We start from the raw sequence: 20,787 nt of genomic DNA, 5'->3' as shown, positions 1-20,787 counted from the left end.
CGTTTAAGGCCTTTGGGACCTCTAAAAAGAGTACATGCATAGCTACAGGGCACATCTCAAGTTGATATTTGAAATGTTTCTAATTATAATTAATTTGAAATGGTTTGGGTATTGAAAGCTATGCTTTTAGAGTGGATGTGGTCAATGGGGATTAGTTTTAATTGTTGAAGTGTGCAGAGTTATGGCTGTAAAATAATACTGTGCTATCTGTTTTAAAACCATAATGGAGGCCACAGCATTTTTGGCTTTTGTAATTAATTTATTTTCCTTTCCAAGTTCCTAAGAAGCATGAAAACAGAATAAATAACTACTAACAAGAATTTCCCCCCCAATAACATTTTCTTTTGCGCTGCTAATTATAAAAAATAATTGCAAGTCACATTATATCATGGAAATTATTTGCTTTACACATCTTCTTGTAGTGAAGTCTTAAGGCATGGAAATACCTGAGCTCAAGCAATGGTAGAGAATCGGATACAAGAAGTATGCAAGGAAGTGTGTTGAAATGCCATTTTTAAGCCTTCAGAGAAAAGAAAAAAGAGCTCCAAAGAAAAGCTAACATTGGTGAAAATAGGAGAAAAAAAAAGAGAAGGGAAGTGGGAGGAGGGGAGGGGAAGAGAAGGTTTAGGAAGGGAAGGGAAGGTTTGGGAAGGGAAGGGAAGGTTTGGGAAGGTTAGGGAAGGGAAGGTTAGGGAAGGGAAAGTTAGGGAAGGGAAGGGAAGGTTAGGGAAGGGAAGGGAGAAAAGAGAAGAAAAAAAGCAAAGTGAAGAAAAGCAAAGAAAAGAAGAAAAGCAGCAAAGAAAAGCAAAGAAAAAAGAAAAGCAAAGAAAAGCGAAGAGAAGCGAAGCGAAGCGAAGAGAAGCGAAGAGAAGAGAAGAGAAGAGAAGAGAAGAGAAGAGAAGAGAAGAGAAGAGAAGAGAAGAGAAGAGAAGAGAAGAGAAGAGAAGAAAAGAAAAGAAAAGAAAAGAAAAGAAAAGAAAAGAAAAGAAAAGAAAAGAAAAGAAAAGAAAAGAAAAGAAAAGAAAAGAAAAGAAAAGAAAAGAAAGAATGAGTTGGATGATTTGATAAAATTTTCTATCTCTATTGAGTAGGTTTGACAAACCTCTAGAGATTTTTTCTGAAAATGTGAGGAGAAAAGCAGTTCCTGAGAAAACTGAGGAAGTAATAAATATAATATGTCTTAAAAACAGAAAGAAAACTTAAAGACCTAGAGACAAGTCAGCATAAAATATATGTTGATAAGCACTTAAGAAATTTTTAACCCAAAAGAACAAATCTTCTAATGATAGGGTGACCTGCTTAGTAGATGAGGGAAAGGCTGTCAGTGTTGTCTAGCCAGATTTTAGTAAAACCTCTGGCACCATTTCTTATAGCATTTTCCTGGAGAAACTGGCTGCTCATGGCTTGGACAGGTGGACACTTTGATGGCCAGGCCCAGAGAGTGGTGGTGAATGGAATTAAATCCAGCTGGCAGCCAGTCACAAATGATGTTTGCCAGGGCTCAGTTTTGGGGCAGTATCTGCTTAACATCTTCTTAGTGATCAAGGTGAGGAGATCCCTCAGTCATTTTGCAGATGCCACCAATTTGGGCAGGAGTGTTGATCTGCTGGAGGGCAGGAGGGCTGTGCAGAAGGATCTGGACTGGCTGGATCGATGGGCCAAGACCAGTGGTATGAGGTTCAAGAAGGCCAAGTGTCAGGTCCAACCCCCGGCAGCGGTACAGGCTGGGGAAGAGTGGCTGGAAAGCAGCCCAGTAGAAAAGGACCTGGGGGTTCTGGTCAACAGGCTGAACATGAGCCAGCAGTGTGTCCAGGTGTCCAAGAAGGCCAATGGCATCCTGGCCTGTATCACCCATAGCATGGCCAGCAGGACCAGGGCAGTGACTGTCCTCCTTTACTGGGCACTGGTGATACCACAGCTCAAGTGCTGTGTCCAGTTCTGGGCCCTCACTGCGAGAAAGACATTGAGGGGCTGGAACGTGTCCAGAGAAGGGCAATGGAGTTGGCAACAGATGTGGAGCACAAGTACTATGAGAAGCAGCTGAGAGAGCTGGGGATGTTTAGCCTGGAGAAAAGGAGGCTCAGGGGAGACCTTATCACTCTCTATGACTGCCTGAAAGGAGTTGTGTCATGGTGAGCGTCGGTCTCTTCTCCCAATTAACAAACAATAAGTCAAGGAAATGGCCTCAAGTTGCACCAGAGGAGATTTAGACTGGATATTAGGAACAATTTCTTCAAGAAAGGATTGTCAAGCACTGGAATCAGCTGCCTGGGGAATTGCTTGAGTCAACCCCCTGGAGATGGTTAAAAGATGCGTAGATACAGCACTCAGGGACATGATTTAGTGGTGGACTTGGCAGTGCTGGGTTTACAGTTGGACTCCATGATCTTAGAGATCTTCTCCAACCTTAACAATTCTATGAATCTGTGAATTAAAAAATTAATCAAAGAAAAGTAATAATAACATTTTTGACTATCGTGACATAAAATATTTGTTTATTGGAGAGAAGCATTAGAGAATCATAAATTTTCAAAAGATCTTTGAAACTGATGTCTCTAATTATATTTTATTTACCAAAATCAGCAACCACATCTAAGTGGTTGCTAAATCTTACACTATGAAAAAGGAATTAGGAGATTTTCACTGCTAATCTGAACAGAACCATCAGCTTCCACAAGGGTCTTTTCAAGGTATCTTCCGCTATGAACTTGGAATAGTCATAAATACATTGGAGGACCGAATAAGAACCCCCAAAAAATTGAGAAATTAGAGAAATTATAAAATAAACAAGAGGCCCCCCTACCTGGGACACATGCAAAGTAAAACATTTAATTGGGAATAGTCCAATTCCCTGCTATGGAAAGAGGAATGATAGCTTTAATTTCTCCCATGTATCTAAGGGTTGTGCATCACAGCTCAAACATGAATCATTATTATTCTATACTGTAAAACAAAGGGAAGTATATGTAAATGTATGAATGTGCATATATTTTTTGCTGGAAATATGAAATTATCTTTCTTGTATCAACATTGTATCAATAGGAGCATTATAGCTATGCTGTAGGCACAAACAACAGGACTTTTTAAAGGTCTAGAAAACCAGAAAGCTTTAATGAAAGCATTGAAAAACTGGGCTTGTTTAGAGAGCAGAAGTCAGTAAGTTAATAGGCAGGTGTGATAATAATTCCTGAATATATAGAAGGTTACTACAAACTAAAAAGTACAAGTAATGTCTTTTTCGTGTTAGTTCACAATTTAAGGAAAAATTAGTTTGCTCAAATTACAACAAGGCATTTAAATTGGATACTAAAAACCTTTCTAATTTAGGTAGTGGAACAGGTTACTCAAAAGGTTAAAATCTTACTTTTTGAAGTTATGTGAGAACAACCATCTGTCAAGAATAGCCTTCCCAAAGCCAGTGGAGTACCCACAGAGGTCTGGCAACCCTTCAGCCATGTCGTCTATGACTGCACATGGGCTCTTACCTCCAAGCCTGCAGCACTTGCAGAGTATGAAGTTTTACAGTTAATCTTAAAATCCCATGGAAATTATACTTTTTATTGGAGTAGTATAGGAGTCCAATCATGGCCCATGACTCTACTACATAAACATTGAGGAAAATACAAATGTTTTTGTGCCCTCAAAAAAGTCAGATTCATTAGATGGTGAGAACATTGTGGTTTTAAGCTTCATACTACATGTCTCCATTTCCTTTTTTAATATATTCCTGCTGAATTTAATAGTGTTTTAAGAATAATTAAATACATATTTTCAACGTTACATGAAATGCATTTTATTTATTTTTATTTAAATTCAGTCTATTTCAAGAAGAGGGAAGTTCTTAAGACTTCTGCAGATTCACATCAGATGAGTGGGTGCTCTCGTGCTGAACTTTGCAATTTGTGTCTACATCACTGAAAGCAATGAAAAGTTTTCTATTGCCTTTATTGGATTTCTATCAAATTAGAGATTCTTCTCCTGAGAAAAATCTGTAAATAACACTGAATAATTTGCAAACTAGGTAAAATCTGGGGTGTAACTGCACTTGTAACTAGCTTGTAACTCCACTGAAGTCTTGGGGGTCTACAGAGAGTAGCAAAATACCAAATTAGTTTCATGTTACCCAAGGGGTAACAGATCAAGATTGAATTCATTTCAAAGAAAAACATCCATTAAAATTTCCACTGCCCCACCCAAAACCTACTGCAGAATATGCAAAATTGTAATTGAAAATTATGCATTTTTCAACTTCCAAATACACAGAACACACTCAGTGAGAATAAATCCGGGATCACTGGTGATGATAAAACAAACTGATAACAGTTTGGAAGAATTCTGATGTATTTGGCTATGATTAAATAGCATAACTATGTATAATCAAGCTACTTATTGTGGATATAATGTAAATGTAGTAACTTTTCTCCTTATTACTTGTAGCTGCCCCACTGGGAATATAACGGAGTCTGAGGTTGCAAACAAACTTTACCAGAACCTTTAACAGAAAAAAATGACTAAATTTTCTATAATTATATGGTTACTTTTGTCGTTTTAAGTATTGTACTGAAGAGCATTGTATCTCCATCATTCAAGTGCAAGACACTTAAAATGGGTTAATTCAGTATAAGTTTCTTATTTAAACACTGTTCTCCTTTAGCTGCTAGTGTAATAGTCAGTTGAAATGGTCTAATATGGTTACTGTTACAAGGATAGTATGGCAAAATCTAAATCAGTTTAATCCATTTCAACATAAAATAATGGCATTTTATGCCAATATAATTTTTGTTTCTTTGTTTGTGTTTTGGTTTGTTTTAATTTTTTGTTTTGTTACTGGTGGTGTTAGAAATGGACCCAGACTAGTTCAGGTTACTGCAATACAGTTCTGTAGAAAGAATTAAGTGAATTCTTCTCATCACTTATTGGCATGGAAAATACAAAAAACACCGTGTCACTTATGGTGTTGCAGCAGTGTTCACACCACATTCTTACCCTCTAATAATTTGTCATCCACAAAGCTTAAGGCAGTCCACTTAACTCTGTTTGATTTTGAGCACAAATACTTCAGCAGATCTCCCATTCAAGAGCTCCTCAGTGCTCTGTAATAATGTTTTCACAGAAAATCAAGAAGGCAACTTTGGCTTTTCTTTGCTGTGAAAATGAGCAACATTTTAAGAATAGTACAAAGATAATAGGCCTTGGCTGTTGTGAACTCATTGATCTGCCTCTATCAAAGCCATGGCATACAAGCTGACTATCAACACCTAATTAAGGAGCCCTCACAACTTTTCTCGAGATTAGAGATAATTCTCCTTGTCTTACATATGGAAAATAATATATTATTTTGCAACTCCTTTGCAACAGTAGGCCAGTTACCCTTAAAAGATCATAGAAGATCACAGAATCATCAAGGTTGGGTCATCAAGATCATCCGGTTCAACTGTCAAGCCAGCACCACCACTGTAACCCCTAAACCACTAAACCATATCACCCAGCACCAGATCCAGATGCCTCTTTAACACCTCCAGGGATAGTGAATCCACCACCTCCCTGGGCAACCTATTCCAATGCCTGACCACCCTAACAGTGGAAAAGTTATTCTTATTTCTAATCTGAATCTCCCTTCTCTCTGCTAAAGGCCATTTCCTCTGGTCCTCTCATGGCAGGCGTGACAGGAGAGACCAACCCCCACCTCACAACTATACTCTGTATTTGTACAGAGCAAGGTGGTCCACCCTGAGCCTCCCCTTTAAGTAGCTCTTTACCTCACATTTCCTTGATTACAGAGTTCCCCTGAGTTCACTTTTTCTTATTTCCACCTAAGCACTTTGTACTAATTCTCAAGCTAATATTACGTGTAACTATGGAAGTTGTTTTTAGAGTTTCCACTTAAGTAACTGGCCATATCTCCTCTGCTTGGCAGTAGATAGGCAGCTCCAGATGTCAGAGGGACCTTTGCTCCCAGTAGTAACTTCTACTGCTCCCAAGTCAGTCAGTATGCTCCTGGGCAGAAAACAGAGATGAAAAACTGTATCTCCCATCACTAGTTCCTTGAACCAGCCAGTGTCACAGAAACAGTTCATTTTAAAGGAAAAAAAAATTAATCATATTTATTACAAATGGAGCAAAATGTTTCTGATATATGAAAGACAAAGATAGTGTGGCCATTTGGGTTAGTCTTACTGTATCCCAAATTGTCACAACACCTGCAAAAGTGAATTTATCAGCTCAGTACTACCAACAGATTTAGTTTATCTGAATGTCTTACAAGGAACAAGTTGTTTATAAAGGGTTTTGAAGATTGGGGGAAATCTAGTATTCTACTGACATATGCTATTCTATTGACATATGCCATATATTTAATTTAATGCTGTGGTTCTGATGTCTCTTCTGATAAACTTTAGTGAAATCTATGCTAAGAAGAATGGAGCTGTTTCAGTATCTACGTGGTTTAGAATGCAGGGTTAGCAAAATGTTAATGGAAAAAATATTTATGTATATTCTTGCAATTGCTTAGAGAAGAATTTTGCTAAAGTTTATTGGTCTGTCAGTCCGGAATATTAAAAGTTTAGTATTTTTCAGATTTGTTGGCTTTTCTATAGTGAGAAAATCCTCCTAAAAAGTGATTAAATAGCTCAATTTTTTTTTTAGGCATATTGGAGATAACATCTGTAGAAATTGGAGTTGTGGCAGTTAAGTCTATTAAGAGCAACTACTATTTAGCCATGAACAAAAAAGGAAAAGTCTACGGCTCTGTAAGTACCTTTTTTACATTCCAAATGGGTTGCAGAAGTCAGCACCATTCCCTATCTTGACTACTGAAAACCCCACTTGTCTGTGTATTACTGCTAATTAGAGCTGAAGTGAGCTGTTCATCAAAATTTCATTCTCTGATAAACCAGGTTCACTCCTCTACACAAGCTTCCTCTTGTTTGCTAAGCTCATATCATACCAACACACATTCTGGGATTTATTATACTTACTGCTTCAGTCACATTTCTTATTAAGGAGAGGTCAATGGAGATGGTCCTACAAAATGTAGTCTTGAAGGCTTGTTTTTCATTTTTCTTCATTACAGTCACATTTAGCAGTAATTCTGGGAGGGATAAAGTGTACTTGAAGTCATGGAAACTTGAACTGATCGAGTAAACACACCAAGTCATCAAACTACAACTTTGAAGATTTCTAGAGTAGCCAGCTTTAAATTGACTGTGTTAATTAATACAAAAGATTATGGGCAGTACAGAGAGACATGAACTTGTATATCATCAGATATGCTTAATCTGAGCAGAATTTGGTTAACATTTGGAAATTTTCCATGTATACAATATTTTTATTTGTGTTAAGTTTGGGGTTACTGATACTTTCAGGGGGAAAAAACCAGACATGAAAACCATCCAAATAATCAAACAAACAAAAACAAACCAACCCAAGAAAACCCAGTAACTATCCAAATATTTTTAGTAGAGAGCAATATGATGTATAAATCTAACAACTAAACTCAAATGTATCCTCACACGTCTACATGGTTACACAAACACCAGATTCTTCCGGTATTACATCTGGTTTGGTTTGTAATTTTGCAATGTTTTGTCAGTTCCTGGAAAGGTTATGAGCCAATCTTCAGGTTGCTCAGTGTTCAGAACATCCATAGGCTTTGTAGACAGAAGGTCACAGATAGGAACTGGATTTATCCTCAAGTGATGCGGTTAAGCCTCTTCCTTCTGCTGAAAATAATGAATTAATGCTAATCTTAAACTAAGACTCAAGGGGCTTGAAGCCATTTGGCCTTCATTTTTAAGGAAACACTTTTACCAGGTGGGTTGAGTTCATACAAAAAATGAAAACTGTCCTCCCAAATCTGCACTGTGGCTAGTCACTCCTGGTTCAAAAGCGACCTTCTAAACTCTGTGACGGTGTCAAAGAATTATGTTAAGGAAAGATCAGAACAAATAAATGTTCCTTAAACTCCTTTAAATGTACATTTTCATTTCTGAAATTACACTGTTCAGAACTACAGGATGATCAGGGCTTAGTCCTGCTCTATTGAGAGATATAACTGTGTCCTGAGTTATTCAGTATAGTCATTGTAGGTATGCTTCTGTATATAGGTGATGGTTTTAGCATAAGTCAATATCTTCAATTCACACGTCTCAGTTTACAGTGTGAAGTTTAGTCATTTGTGATGGGCCAACCCAAAGCCCAAGACAAGTTTTCTTGCCCAAGTTGTTTGTCATGGCTGGTATGGTGAGAGTCCATAACCCTGTATACGTACAGAAGAAGTCAAAGCAGCTTTCATGTACCATAGGTGGAAACTGCTGCCAGAAGATTCAGTAATTCATAATGTATTAGAAATAGTGTTGACAGGAGGATACGACTGTGGAAAGCCTTTTCTTTAATTCCAGCTGAGATAATTTTTCAATATTCACATCATAAAATCACAGCATAATGATTTATCAAAACCTATTCCATAATACTTTAGCAATTTCAAGAATGCTTCTGTTATTATTTTTCCCAGACTCCCAAGATTTGCAGTTAGCCTCATATTACTACAGTGTGACAGCTTGCAGATGGATATGAATACCAGAACCAATAAAAATTGTAAAAACACTCTTGAGCATGTGTACAATAGACATTGGTGCAGGATTATGCTAAAATTTGTTTCAAATGAGCAAGGCAGTCCTGAGTAGCTCTCAGACCCCTGCCAATGAGACTTCTTAAGCATATCGCAACATCATCTGTTCTCTCTCTATTGTCTAAGAATAGAGGTAAAAGTTTGGATTTGAGTACAATTCTGCATCTGGGAAAACAAGTTAAGTAAGACCTCTATGTTTACAAAATACTTTTCCATTTGACTGACTCTGGTTGGAACTAGGGACCGAAGGAAGACTCACTATTTGGTTTCTTTAACAAAATAAGCTGCCTGCAGATAGGAGAAATTACTGCAGTTTAGAACTGTGATTGGTGGCGATCTGCCTTTTTAATACCTTGACACTCGAGGTGGTATATTACAGAAGATAAGTATTAAATTATCTATATAGCTTTGTGAATACAGGCAGTATCAGTAGTCGCTTTGTAGAGAGTCTTCCCTTGATAGTGTCTTCCCCAGCAATCATTGTTTAAATAACTAGTAATCCTAAAGAACAACTGAGTTTGAATATGTGCATATATGAACATGAACACATGCAATTCTGTTAAGTATGTGTTCTGTGATCTTAGAGGCAACTAAAACATTAATTATTAACACAGAATTCTTACTGTATCAAAGTACTGAACATTAACTAGTTTTAAAATTCTAATTAAAGTTAATAGGTATGGAAAATATATTTTCAATAGTCTTATATCCTTTTTATTAATGTGGATACTTTCTATATGTGTATTACCTGAATATCTAGGGATGTTGATTGTAATAAAAGATACAATGTCCCTGAAATTCTTAACTGTACCATGAAAATTGTTTTATTATTCAGATTTCTTTCTTGTCTTGTTCATAGATAAATTAAAAATAGTACATGCACTTAGTATATCATACTCTGAGATTCTGACATGTTTCTGCCTGAGCTGTGAAATGACATCTTATTTTCTGAAATGCAGAAACAACGAAATGCTAATTTTTCATTTTAATTTAATTATGTTGTAATCATTCCACTTTTAAAAGACCTCTAAATGGAATATAAGTAGTTTGTTAAAATTAGATGGATTTGTATGTAGGAATTACTTGTTTATGAAAGCAAAGCATTCTTGGCTTCAGTATAGAAAAGTAGATCTGTGTAAAAGTGCATTTAACAACATGCTTCCACATGTTTGTATTTTTTATTCCTTCTAACAAATTGACAACTGGTTCTCCTTTAAAAACAGAAAACCTTAATCCCTGGTACTATGGAAAAAACTACTTTCAAGCTGTTTTAGTCAATAAGATGCAGGATCATACATGATTCTTTTTTAGGCTAAGCCCATCTTCAGGTAAACAAGGTAAAAAGGCCTCACATTCATTGTAATAGCAGCATAACAGTATTTGCACCCATTCAAAAAGCCCTATTTCATGATTAGTGTGCTTTAAAGGATCTTACTTTAAATAAGAAGTACGGCTATACCATACTTATTTGTTTAACATATGGTATCAATATCTTGTTCAAGATATTTAAGGGTTATATTTGTTAGAACTGAAATATGATTAATGATTTCAAGATTACCTCCTTATACTTTTGAGTTTATGACTGAGAACTTGATTTAATATTGTTGACATATTCTAACACAGAAATTTAATTTCAGCTCTGACTAAATTATATCATTTCACTGCTATAATTATGCACTGAGTAACTAATTATATCTTTTGTTAGTTTCACTTTTTGCTGTCTAACTGATTTTGCTTTAAATACTGTGGACACAGTGAAACTTTTATTTAAATACACTGTAGAATCCTAAAGGAGTGTCAGTGAACACTAAAATCTTCAAAATATTTTTAGAAAGTATTTGCCTTCAATGTGCTGCAATTCTGAAATGTTATGTTTGTTCTGAATTTGTGTATTTTTTTCCTCTTTTAACAGAAGGAGTTTAATAGTGATTGCAAATTGAAGGAAAGAATAGAAGAAAATGGATATAACACGTACGCATCCTTAAATTGGAAGCACAACGGAAGGCAAATGTTTGTGGCTCTGAATGGGAGGGGAACCACAAAGAGAGGACAGAAAACAAGAAGGAAAAACACTTCTGCTCACTTTCTTCCCATGGTGGTCATGTCATAGATGAACAAGCTGGTTTTTTGATGAAACTGAACCAAAGGCTGTTATGTCAAGAATATTTGGTAGTTCTCTTAAAGGGTAAAAGCAGAGAAAGAGCCCAGACATCTATCTGCATGTTTGAAATGAGAGCAGGGGAAGCCTTTGAAGGTTTTGTACTTATTGCTAGCACATGAAATACCTTTATTTAGTTTGTTGTTGTATCTTATAATCAAAATGCAAGCTGGATCAAAGGGGATGGAATTTATTGCCAGTGTGAACTTTTTTTTTTTTTAATCACTGCAACAGACCTTGATGGACATAAGACAATCTGTTGCGTGATCTTCATGGGGAATGCTATTTATGGAATACTAACTCATATCAAAGTCCTTAATTGCTCATTCAAGCCTAATGATTCAATGAACAGTTAGACACGCAAGCATTTACTGGAAGCACTTGGGTCATATGCACAAATAATGACATTTCTGGAGAAGCCTTTTGGAAGAATGGATAGGATAAGCAAAGTAGTATATAACTGTTCTAACAAAATGAATAGTATGGTTTGCTTGTATGTTCTAAATTTGTTTCTTTTTATTTCTCTCTAAGTTATTTATTTAATAGGATGTTAAATATCTTTTTTATTTGAAATATTTTCCTCATTTGCTTCTTTGTTATTTTCCCTTTTTCTTAGTACTTCACAGAGAGGTTGATAGAGTAAGATGTCAAAACCTCAGAAGTACTCTGAGAATAGGTATTAGACAAGGCTTTAAAGGCAGAATTTAAAGTGTATACTCCGTCTTTTTTCTAGACTATCTTGCACTTAAGCAAAAGACCAAACAAGCAGTGCTTGGATTTATGGTATTGGCTTCTTTATATTGGAGAAATTTTTGTAGTTATAAGCACTCAAGAACAAACTTCAAGAAATACTTTGTTCAAAGGGTCTTTCTGCTATTTTGAAATTGAGAGGAGGGACCACATCTGTACTTGGATGTCAATGCATCTGTGTGTATATTCAGGTGACTTTGATTTCAGTTTGGAGCTAGGATCTAATGCATCGCAATCAGCGTGATATTCTGTAGCACACATTGGGCTGGAACCTAGATGTGGACAGCCCTGTTACAGTCACTGAGATTGCAAATGTTAAAATTAAACACTAGTGTGTAATTCCTAAGTATAACATTTGGCCTCTGAAAGCTAAGCAAGAAGGCAACACAGTCCTTCACTCCTTTTTCAGATAATGCTCTCATTCACCTATTTGCCATTGGTACCAACTCGTAGAATCACGTGCATATAGTGAGAGCAATATCTAATTCAGGACTGAGAGACAGAAGATCCAAAATCGTGCTCATGCATTTTTCAGAGATTATTACTCACATGTATATTATATATGAGAGCCAACTGAAAAGCTGTGCTGGTTTCCAGCTTTAACATGACTTTCATAACCATCACAGTAATTGAAGGCTCAAAACACATAACATCTAGCACATTTTTATGAAGTGTTACTAGTCCCATGGCTTAACTTGAGCAACTGCAGTATAATAAAGTTAAGCATAATATGAAGTCTGTTCAATTAAAGGTACATAAGGTTTATGTTTTGCTTTACTCATTAATTTTAGAGAGCTCTGGATAGCTCACCATTGTAACCATATTGAGATTCATTTTGTTAGAGCAGATAAATAGAAAACAGTACATCAAACAATTTGTACCACTGTCTTCACCTTGTATTCCATTAAATAAATAAATAAGCCTTTGCAGTGTCTTTAGTAAGAAACAAAAGTAGTATAATATTATTTTGTTTTAAATACTTTAAGTGATAACTATAAGATTATATTGATGCTGCAGTTTATCTTCAATATTTCTTGTTGTGAAAAAGTTGGTTTTATTTTTATTGTTTGGAGACTGTATTTTGGTACAAAGGAGAGCCTTGCTTAATGTGTCTTTTTGAAAATGTTTAACCTCTATAAAGCCTGGTGTTGTTGGAATCTTCTATAACTTATTTAAGTCAATGTTTAACCAGCACTCCAATCTTAATCTGTTATTTAAATATTAGCTGGGGTTTTCTTTTAAAAAAAAAGGCAAAAAAAAATGCTTCCCCATAAAATACAAAATGGTTGTATTTCCTGTCCTTAAATAAAGTCAGCTGTTTTAAAACTAGGAATTCATTGAGAGACAACATATTTTTAGTTAATAGCTGATGCTGTATTGCATGGTACTTTATCTCCAGATTTCTTCTTCACAAATGACATTTTTCTAGAAAGAGAAATAAGAATTTCAGATTCTAAAGGTAGTTGCAGCTCACAGCAAAACAATTACTACGATAAAAATGAGCTTCTGTTGTTTAGATTTGTAATCAGTAATTAAAACGGACAAGTCATAGTGGACCACCAATCTTCAGTATGAGCTTGAACGAATGCAGTATTGAATGACCTCTTAAAGAACATTTAGGGTACAAATGAAATTCTCTTCAGACAGAATTACCTAGATGACTTGGTCAGGGGAGGATTATGCATAAATATTATCATAGTACTCAAAACACTATGCTGCTCAAACGACAAGGTCAGAAAATATCACTTTTCCAAAGCGAGTCAGGAGCCATTTCTGAGATGAAAAGTGGTTTCTGAAAATTAAGCAAAATGAAAAACGCTTGAAGGAATCAATGATTCCTGTGTGTTTGGTATACTGTAATACCCACTGTAGTGGGAGCAAACTGCAGACGTTAGAGTATCCCAGATCCTCAAACATAAGCTCTGTTTTCTGTCACCCTCAGCATGACACTCCTGAGTAAAAGGAAAACAGGGAAAGGGGTTTAGAAAAGAAAAGGGATACAAAAATCACTGAGCAACAATGTATAGTATGTTATATTTAAATAAAAATAATAAAATGTGGGGATTAGAGAATAAAAGCATTGTCTTTGTTTGTTTTATTAATCTGAAATTATACTGCACAATAAAAATAAAAAGCTAAAAGATCTGTTGTACTACAGGCTGTGGTTTCATGCTGTATAGGCCCCAAACAAAACAAAAATCACTTGAACATGTCTGAGTATTTTGAATATTTTGTATGTGTGAGTCCACTATCTCTACACTAATAACAACCAAATGCTTCAGATTCTTCCTGTAAGTATTTGAATCCACCTAGTTTTATACAGTGGAATAAAGCAATGAATTTAGAGGAAGCATATATTTGATGAAAGAATGAAGGGTTTAGGAAGAAGAGCATGTATTCATATTTTTAAAGTAACTTTAGATATGGAAAAATAGTTACATTTTATATAAGACTTCATGCAAAATACATTTCAGGTTATAAAGTTCACTAAAGGTTAGTAAGCTTTAGAAGTATATGAGCACAACTTTGTAATTCCTGCCCCTCCTGAAACTGATTGTCTCTATTCACACAGTCATAACTGTTTCAACTGTTTAATCTTGAAACTAATCATGAAGACACCCCTTTTATGAAATGTCAAGTATCATTATTTAATCTGGTAAGTTAAACTGTGGGGCAGAATTCACCTTCCTAGTTTCCTATTAAGTTGAAGAAAGAAAAATACAACACAACAAACACTTTCTGCTGCAGCTAGTCAATGTCTAATTGATTACTGATGGTATTTTTCAGAAACAGATCCTACACTGAAACAATTTCAGTGGAACTTCAAGTAACTGATGCAAAGAAAAGTTGTTTTCCATGGTATTGTAGGCAAGAAATAGAATATGAACAATTAATTGGCTTTAGATCTTTATTATTTATAACTGTGCTTACGTTCCCAACTATTTGAATCCCATGTTTAACTGTATGGAAGCTTTCTTGAAATAAGTTTAGGATTTTCTAATGAAGCATGGTGAATCTCAGGTATCTGATACATGTATTTTCACTTGCTAATCCCAGAAAAAAAAAGAAAAGTAATATGTCTTTTGTCCACCCAAACGGTGTATGAAAATATGCTCCTGTGAAAGCCGAAATAAAGGAACCATGACAAAGCCTCAAGTAAATTATATGAGAGCAGTGATCTCTGAGTTCCTGTGGAGAAGGAGAGGAGAATTTCCACTCCTGAAAATCTGCACCAGGATCTTTAGTGGTGCCACTTTATGCTATTTAGTTAAGGTGAAATAGAATCATAGAGTCATAGCATCATAGAATATTAAGGCGTTGGAAGGGACTTTAAAGATCATCTAATCTCAAGCCCCCTAGCATGGCCTAGACACGTCCCACTAGACCAGGTTTCTCAAGGCCTTATCCAGCCTGGCCTTGAACACTGCCAGGGATGGGGCATCCACAACTTCTCTGGGCAACCTGTTCCAGTGCCTCATTGCCTTCACAGTAAAAAATTTCTTCCTCATTTCTAAGCTGTATTTCCCCTCTTTCAATTTTTATCCATTACTCGTTGTCCTATCACTACAGTTTCTGATGGAAAGTCCCTCTCCAGCTTCCCTGTAGGCCCCCTTCAGATACTGAAAGGTTGCTGTGAGATCTTCATGCAATCTTCTCTTCTCCAGGCTGAACAGCCCAGCTTTCTCAGCCTGTCTTCATAGGGGAGCTCTCCAGTCCTCTTATCAACTTTGTGGCCTCCTCTGAACTTGCTCCAACAGTTCCATGTCCTTCTTATGCTGGGGACACAAGAATTGTGTGCAGTGTTCCAAGTGGGCTCTCACAATTGCAGAGTAGAAGGGAGGAATCACCTCCCTTGACCTGCTGGCCATGCTATTTTTTATGCAGCCCAGGATTTCATTGGCTTTCTGGGCTGTAAGCACACACTGCCAGCTCATGTTAAGTTCTTCATCAGCCATCACCCCCAAGTCTTTCTCCACAAGGCTGCTCTCAATCACTTCTCCACCCAACCTGTAGGTGTGTCTGGGATTTCCACAACCCGCATGTAGGATCTTGCACTTGGCCTTGTTGAACTTCATGAGATTTGCATTGTCCCACCTCTCAAGCCTGTCAAGGTCCCCCTGGATGGCATCCCTTCCCTCCAGCGTGTCGACTGCACCACACAGCTTGGTGTCATAAGCAACTTTGCTGAGGGTGCACTTGATCCCACTGTCAGTGGGTAATCACACATGTAAATGGATAAATGGATATGCTGGTGGTGATATCAGAAATACACATCCTATCAGACCAACGTCCAAATATGAGGCTATGAGAATTGCAGTATCTGAAAAAAACTCACACAAAGTACCCAACTGTATAGTTCTGTGCAAAATATTTAGGGGACTGATACTGATATAGGTAATTTATCACAGTATAATAAAAACAAAGTCTATATTTACATCAAAGCTCAGACTCTCTGGTTATCTTGTGATAATGTAATAAATGAAGAATCAAGATATTACAGGGGTTTTGTCACTACGGAAAAGTAAAGTGTGTGTACCAAGTTTCAGACGACTACTATTTAACCATTCAAACTATTCTATGACTTTGTTTAAATTGTATGATTTTTTTGATAATGCACCTGTTTTACTAATTTCTTAATGAACTTTTAACCCTTTCAGTTGCTACAAGTCTTTGCAGAAGTCGAGTTAAACATTGATCTTCTCTTGCTTCTGCACTTGTTTTCTAGATATAAATAGTTAAAAAAAAAAATCAACATTTGATGTTGTACATGCAGGAACTTGACTTATTCAGTGAGTGGAATGAAAAATGAACCTCTCTGCTACATTATTTTCAAAATGCCCAGCTAATTTGTATACTATCTTCAAGAATACTCTTGAATTCTCATTTGCCTGTGTTTTCAAAAATGTACATCACTCATACTACTCTATGCAGTGTATGTCCAGTTATGCTTATTTCCTGTGATTTCTTCCTTCTTTGCCATACAACAGCAAGATTCATAAATGGTTCACTGAGGTAGCTCGCACTACTGGCGTCTGCAGTACACTGTCATTAATACCACAAACATAAGACTCTCATTTCTCATTCCATGTAGAATGACACAGAGATCTGATGATACAGTAGTGTTTTGATAACCCTTGGCTCCCTTGAAACTACACACATACTTACTAGTAAACATGCAAATTAGGTTCAAAAGTTAAATATGCATTGCAAGGATAGGTTAGGTTAACAGCCACTGTGTACAAGATACATTGCAAATGAAAATATATGTTCCGGCTTCTTTCTTTTTCCGTGGTTCACTCAAGGAAAGGGAAACATAAGGAAAGGATATAGCACTAGTATTTACAACCTTCATTACTTTTCTTAAATGGTAGCCAATACATGACCTATCCTGGTATCTGACTGAATCTTATTTCTATGATGAAATATGATGAAGATATCAACAATCTTGTAAAGGAAGGATCGGTCTCTTTCTCTTCCTTATTGTCAGCCAGTGCAACTCACCAAGTGCTACTGATATAGCATGCAGTTTGTGCTCACTTAAATATAAATTAAGCTATAAGATTTCAGCTTTGGAAGAAGAGATATGGCTCTGCTTATCATGTTAAATGAGTACTGTATCCTTTGCCTGACAGAGACAGATAAGATTTAATCCATTCATTTATTTAACTAATTGCTTCCTAAATGCTCTGAAGTGAACGATATACTGTCAGAGAAAAGTCATGCTGATAGCTGTAATTATTACATTTCTATGGTAATTAGGAGATGCAGTAGGAAGGTACAGTGTCAGAATGGCTAAAGAGCTTCAGTACAAAATCCTGCAGCAAGGTTCAGCCTATATTCACACTGAAAGCCAGCATCAAGTTGTAAATGAATGCCTGAACCTCCAAACTGTGGAAGCCATACAGAAGCTGTGGTTGGCCCTTTGCTGCCCTTACTGCTCTAGTGTCTTAACCATGCTCCACATTAAAGTCACAACAAACTTGAATCTGATTACATGTACAGATGTATAATGAAACAAATTCTATTTGCAGTCAGAAAGTGACAGAGACCAAGTTTAAGTCACCTATGGCAATCTTGTGTTTCTTCTCCTCCACTCTTGTAACATTTTCCCTAGAATTCTTGTCAGAGGCCAACACAAATGCAATTTTTCCTCATTACAGATGAAATGCAATACAGCATGAAGTTTGTAACACCACATCCTATGTATAGCAACTAAGGATGAAAATTCACTTGTGAAAAACGTCAAGTGGAAATTCTCATGTGGCACCTTGCAAACAGACATTGTTGAAAACTGCCTGTGACACACAGGATCAGATGTAAGAGCAGACTACTCTTCAGCACTTATGTGACAGGTACTCTCTTTAGGATTAGGCCCTACATTTATTAGATTTTTCTCAAATTTGTCATCTATTTTGCTATAAAGAACTTCAGTGAGTTTCAGACACTTAGTTTCTCAGTGAACAAGTTTGTCAGCTTGTTCACTGAGAACTTTTAATACAAGGCACAAGGTTTCGGCCCAGGAAGTGCTTGAGCTTCTTAGTGCTGAACTTTGGAAGTGTACTCTAAGGAAATACTATAAAATTGTTCTGTTCTTCTGCTCATCCATCTGGCTGCCCTTTCAAGCTCACTGATAGAGGCAAAACATTTTAGAAGATGATTTTTTTTTTTCTTTAACCTAGAGAGACGTGGATTTGATAGATGGATTGCTCTGTAGAAAAACAAATTAGTTGGATGGTCACACTCAAAGAGTTGCAGACAACGTCCCAGGAGGAGAGCAGTGATGAGTGGTGTTCATCGGGGACCAGCACTTTTTAACATCTCTGTCAGTGCCATGGACAGTGGGATTGAGGGCACCCTCAGCAAGTTCACTGACGACACCAAGCTGTGTGGTGTGGTTGACATGCTGTAGGGAAGGAATACCATCCAGAGGGACCTTGACAGGTTAGAAAGATAGGCCCATGCAAACCTTATGAAGTTCAACAAGGGCGAGTGCAAGGTCCTGCACCTGGGTCAGAGCAATTCCAAGCACAAGTACAGACAGAGTGGAGAATGGATCAAGACTAGTTCTGGAGAAAAAGACTTGGGCGTATTTGTGGATGAAAAGGTTGACATGACTGGACAACGTGTGCTTGCAGCCCAGAAAGCCAACCGCATCCTGGGCTTCGTCAAGAAGCGTGACCAGCAGGTCAAGGGAGATGATGCTCCCCATTTACTCTGATCTCATGAGACCCCACCTGGAGTACTGTGTCCAGCTCTGGAGCCCACAACACAAGAAGTATATGGTTCTGTTGGAATGAGCCCAGAGAAATGCCCTTAAGTTGATCACAAAGGTGAAACATCTCTCCTGTGAAGACAGGCTGAGGAGTTCTGGCTGCTCAGCCTGGAGAAGAGAAGGCTCCAGGGAGACCTTAGCATAGCCTCCCAGTACTTAAAGGTGACAACTTTACAAGAAGGCTGGAGAGGGACTTCTCACAGGGGCATGTAGTGAAATAAAAAGGGGAATGGCCTTAAGCTGAAGGAGAGTGGGTTTAGATTAGATATTAGGAAGAAATTCTTTGCTATAAGGTTGGTGAGGCACTGGAACAAGTTGCCCAAGAGGTTGTAGATTCCCCATTCCTGGAAGTGTTTGAGACTGCCCTGCATGCAGCTCTGAGCTACTTGGTCTACAGAGTGGCATCCCTGCCCACAGCAGCGAGGTTGGAACTAGATGATCTTAAGGTGCCTTCCAACCCAAACCATTCTATGACTCTTTATGACACCATGATTTAGTCTCTCACAATGTGGCTGTTCTCATACTATATTTGACATGTCAGTAATTCCATTTTGCCTTCTAGACTTTTAAAAATTGCCCACACCGGAACTAGCCTTATGAAGATCAACACATAAGCAGTACTGGAGCAGAACCTCAAAATTACTGAAGAAGTTGTTCTGTTTTCAGAAACATTAAATTAAATTAATTCTTCAAATATGTTAAGACCAGTCAAAACTGGTTGCATTGATTTTTGATACATGTTCAGCTGGCAATTCTGTTATGTTAATAACTAGAATATCCCTATTTTCACCACAGATAGTTCAAGAACAAAATTATCAAACTGAAGTAAGGGAAATTTAAATTGAATATTTGGAAAAACTGTATTAACACTAAGAGGTCCGAAGTAAATGTATTTGGATAATTGTACAACTTACTGATTTTTAAGCTATCAGGCATGGTTTACATTGTTGATTCTGCCACAGACAGGAGGATGGAGCAGATCTCTTACAAAGTTCGTTATAGCAATATTTTCTATGATTCTATTAACCATCTACTGAATCTGTAGAAAAACACTATATAATCATCTGCAGGCATAACTTTATTACCAACAGGCTCAAACTCAAGCCAGTAATATGTAGAGATCCTATTAAAATTACCCAGATCCATATAGTTGCCCCCTTGCCTCCCCAGTTATTTTACGCAAGTGTGTTGCAGTGCTTAACAGGAAAAAAAATTAGTTAAAATCTTTCTAAATAAAAGAAATCAGAGTGACTAAAAGTAGCTCAAGCTTTTTCAACAGAGCACAGACTCTTCCAGGAAACGTTGGCAAAATGGTATTTGGTCCCATCTTACCATTATAGAGAGATGCAGTCTGGGTCTGACTCAAGCTTCCACTGGATATTGATTGCAGGAAACAAGACTGACAGAAACAGTTAAAATATGCAAAGCTCAATATCCACCTCCTTTTGACATTCAGTAATTTGTACAAAAAGCAACAGATAATTTTCGTAGATAACTGCTGTATTTTTCAACAGTTCTTGCGAGTGTAATGCAACAGTGAATAAACCTCTCCATGAACCCACTCCTCCTCAAAATGTATGTCCTACTATCAGTTGACTTATGGATACTATCCAAGAAACTTTACTTATTTCAGCTTTAACTAGCAGCAATATAAATTAAACAGTAAACAGAATAATAAAATGTTTGGGGTTGGAAGGGACCTTAAAGATCATCCGGTTCCAACCCCTCTGTCACGGGCAGGGACACCTCCCACTAGACCAGGTTGCTCAAAGGCCCAACCAACCTTGCCTTAAACACTTCCAGAGATAGGGCATCCACAGCTACTCAGGGCAACCTGTTCCAGTGCCTCATCATCCTCACAGAGAAAAATATGTTCCACAAATTTGTGATAATTAATGTAAGTTTTTGGTCTGAAGCATCTTAATAATTTATAGTGTTCATTTAATGTATATTTTCTTGTGTTAATTTTTAAAGAAA

At 37.0% G+C, this 20,787-nt stretch overlaps 1 protein-coding gene across 2 annotated transcripts in view; it reads left to right on the top strand.

The window, feature by feature from the left end:
* The window catches only part of FGF10 (fibroblast growth factor 10), a 64,413-nt gene extending 51,719 nt beyond the window's left edge, over nucleotides 1-12,694 (top strand). For both annotated transcript variants that reach the window (XM_032676265.1, XM_032676266.1), the window contains exons 3-4: nucleotides 6,646-6,749; nucleotides 10,542-12,694. In XM_032676265.1, coding sequence (XP_032532156.1) covers nucleotides 6,646-6,749; nucleotides 10,542-10,739 — 302 coding nt within the window. In that variant the 3' untranslated portion in view covers nucleotides 10,740-12,694. The remainder of the gene's footprint in view (nucleotides 1-6,645; nucleotides 6,750-10,541) is intronic.
* Nucleotides 12,695-20,787: the final 8,093 nt, after the last annotated feature.

This window comes from Chiroxiphia lanceolata, chromosome Z (assembly GCF_009829145.1).
Source record: "Chiroxiphia lanceolata isolate bChiLan1 chromosome Z, bChiLan1.pri, whole genome shotgun sequence".
Classification (NCBI taxonomy): domain Eukaryota; kingdom Metazoa; phylum Chordata; class Aves; order Passeriformes; family Pipridae; genus Chiroxiphia; species Chiroxiphia lanceolata.
Note: the sequence above shows the minus strand (reverse complement) of the source record. Positions and strands in the feature narration are given on the sequence as shown.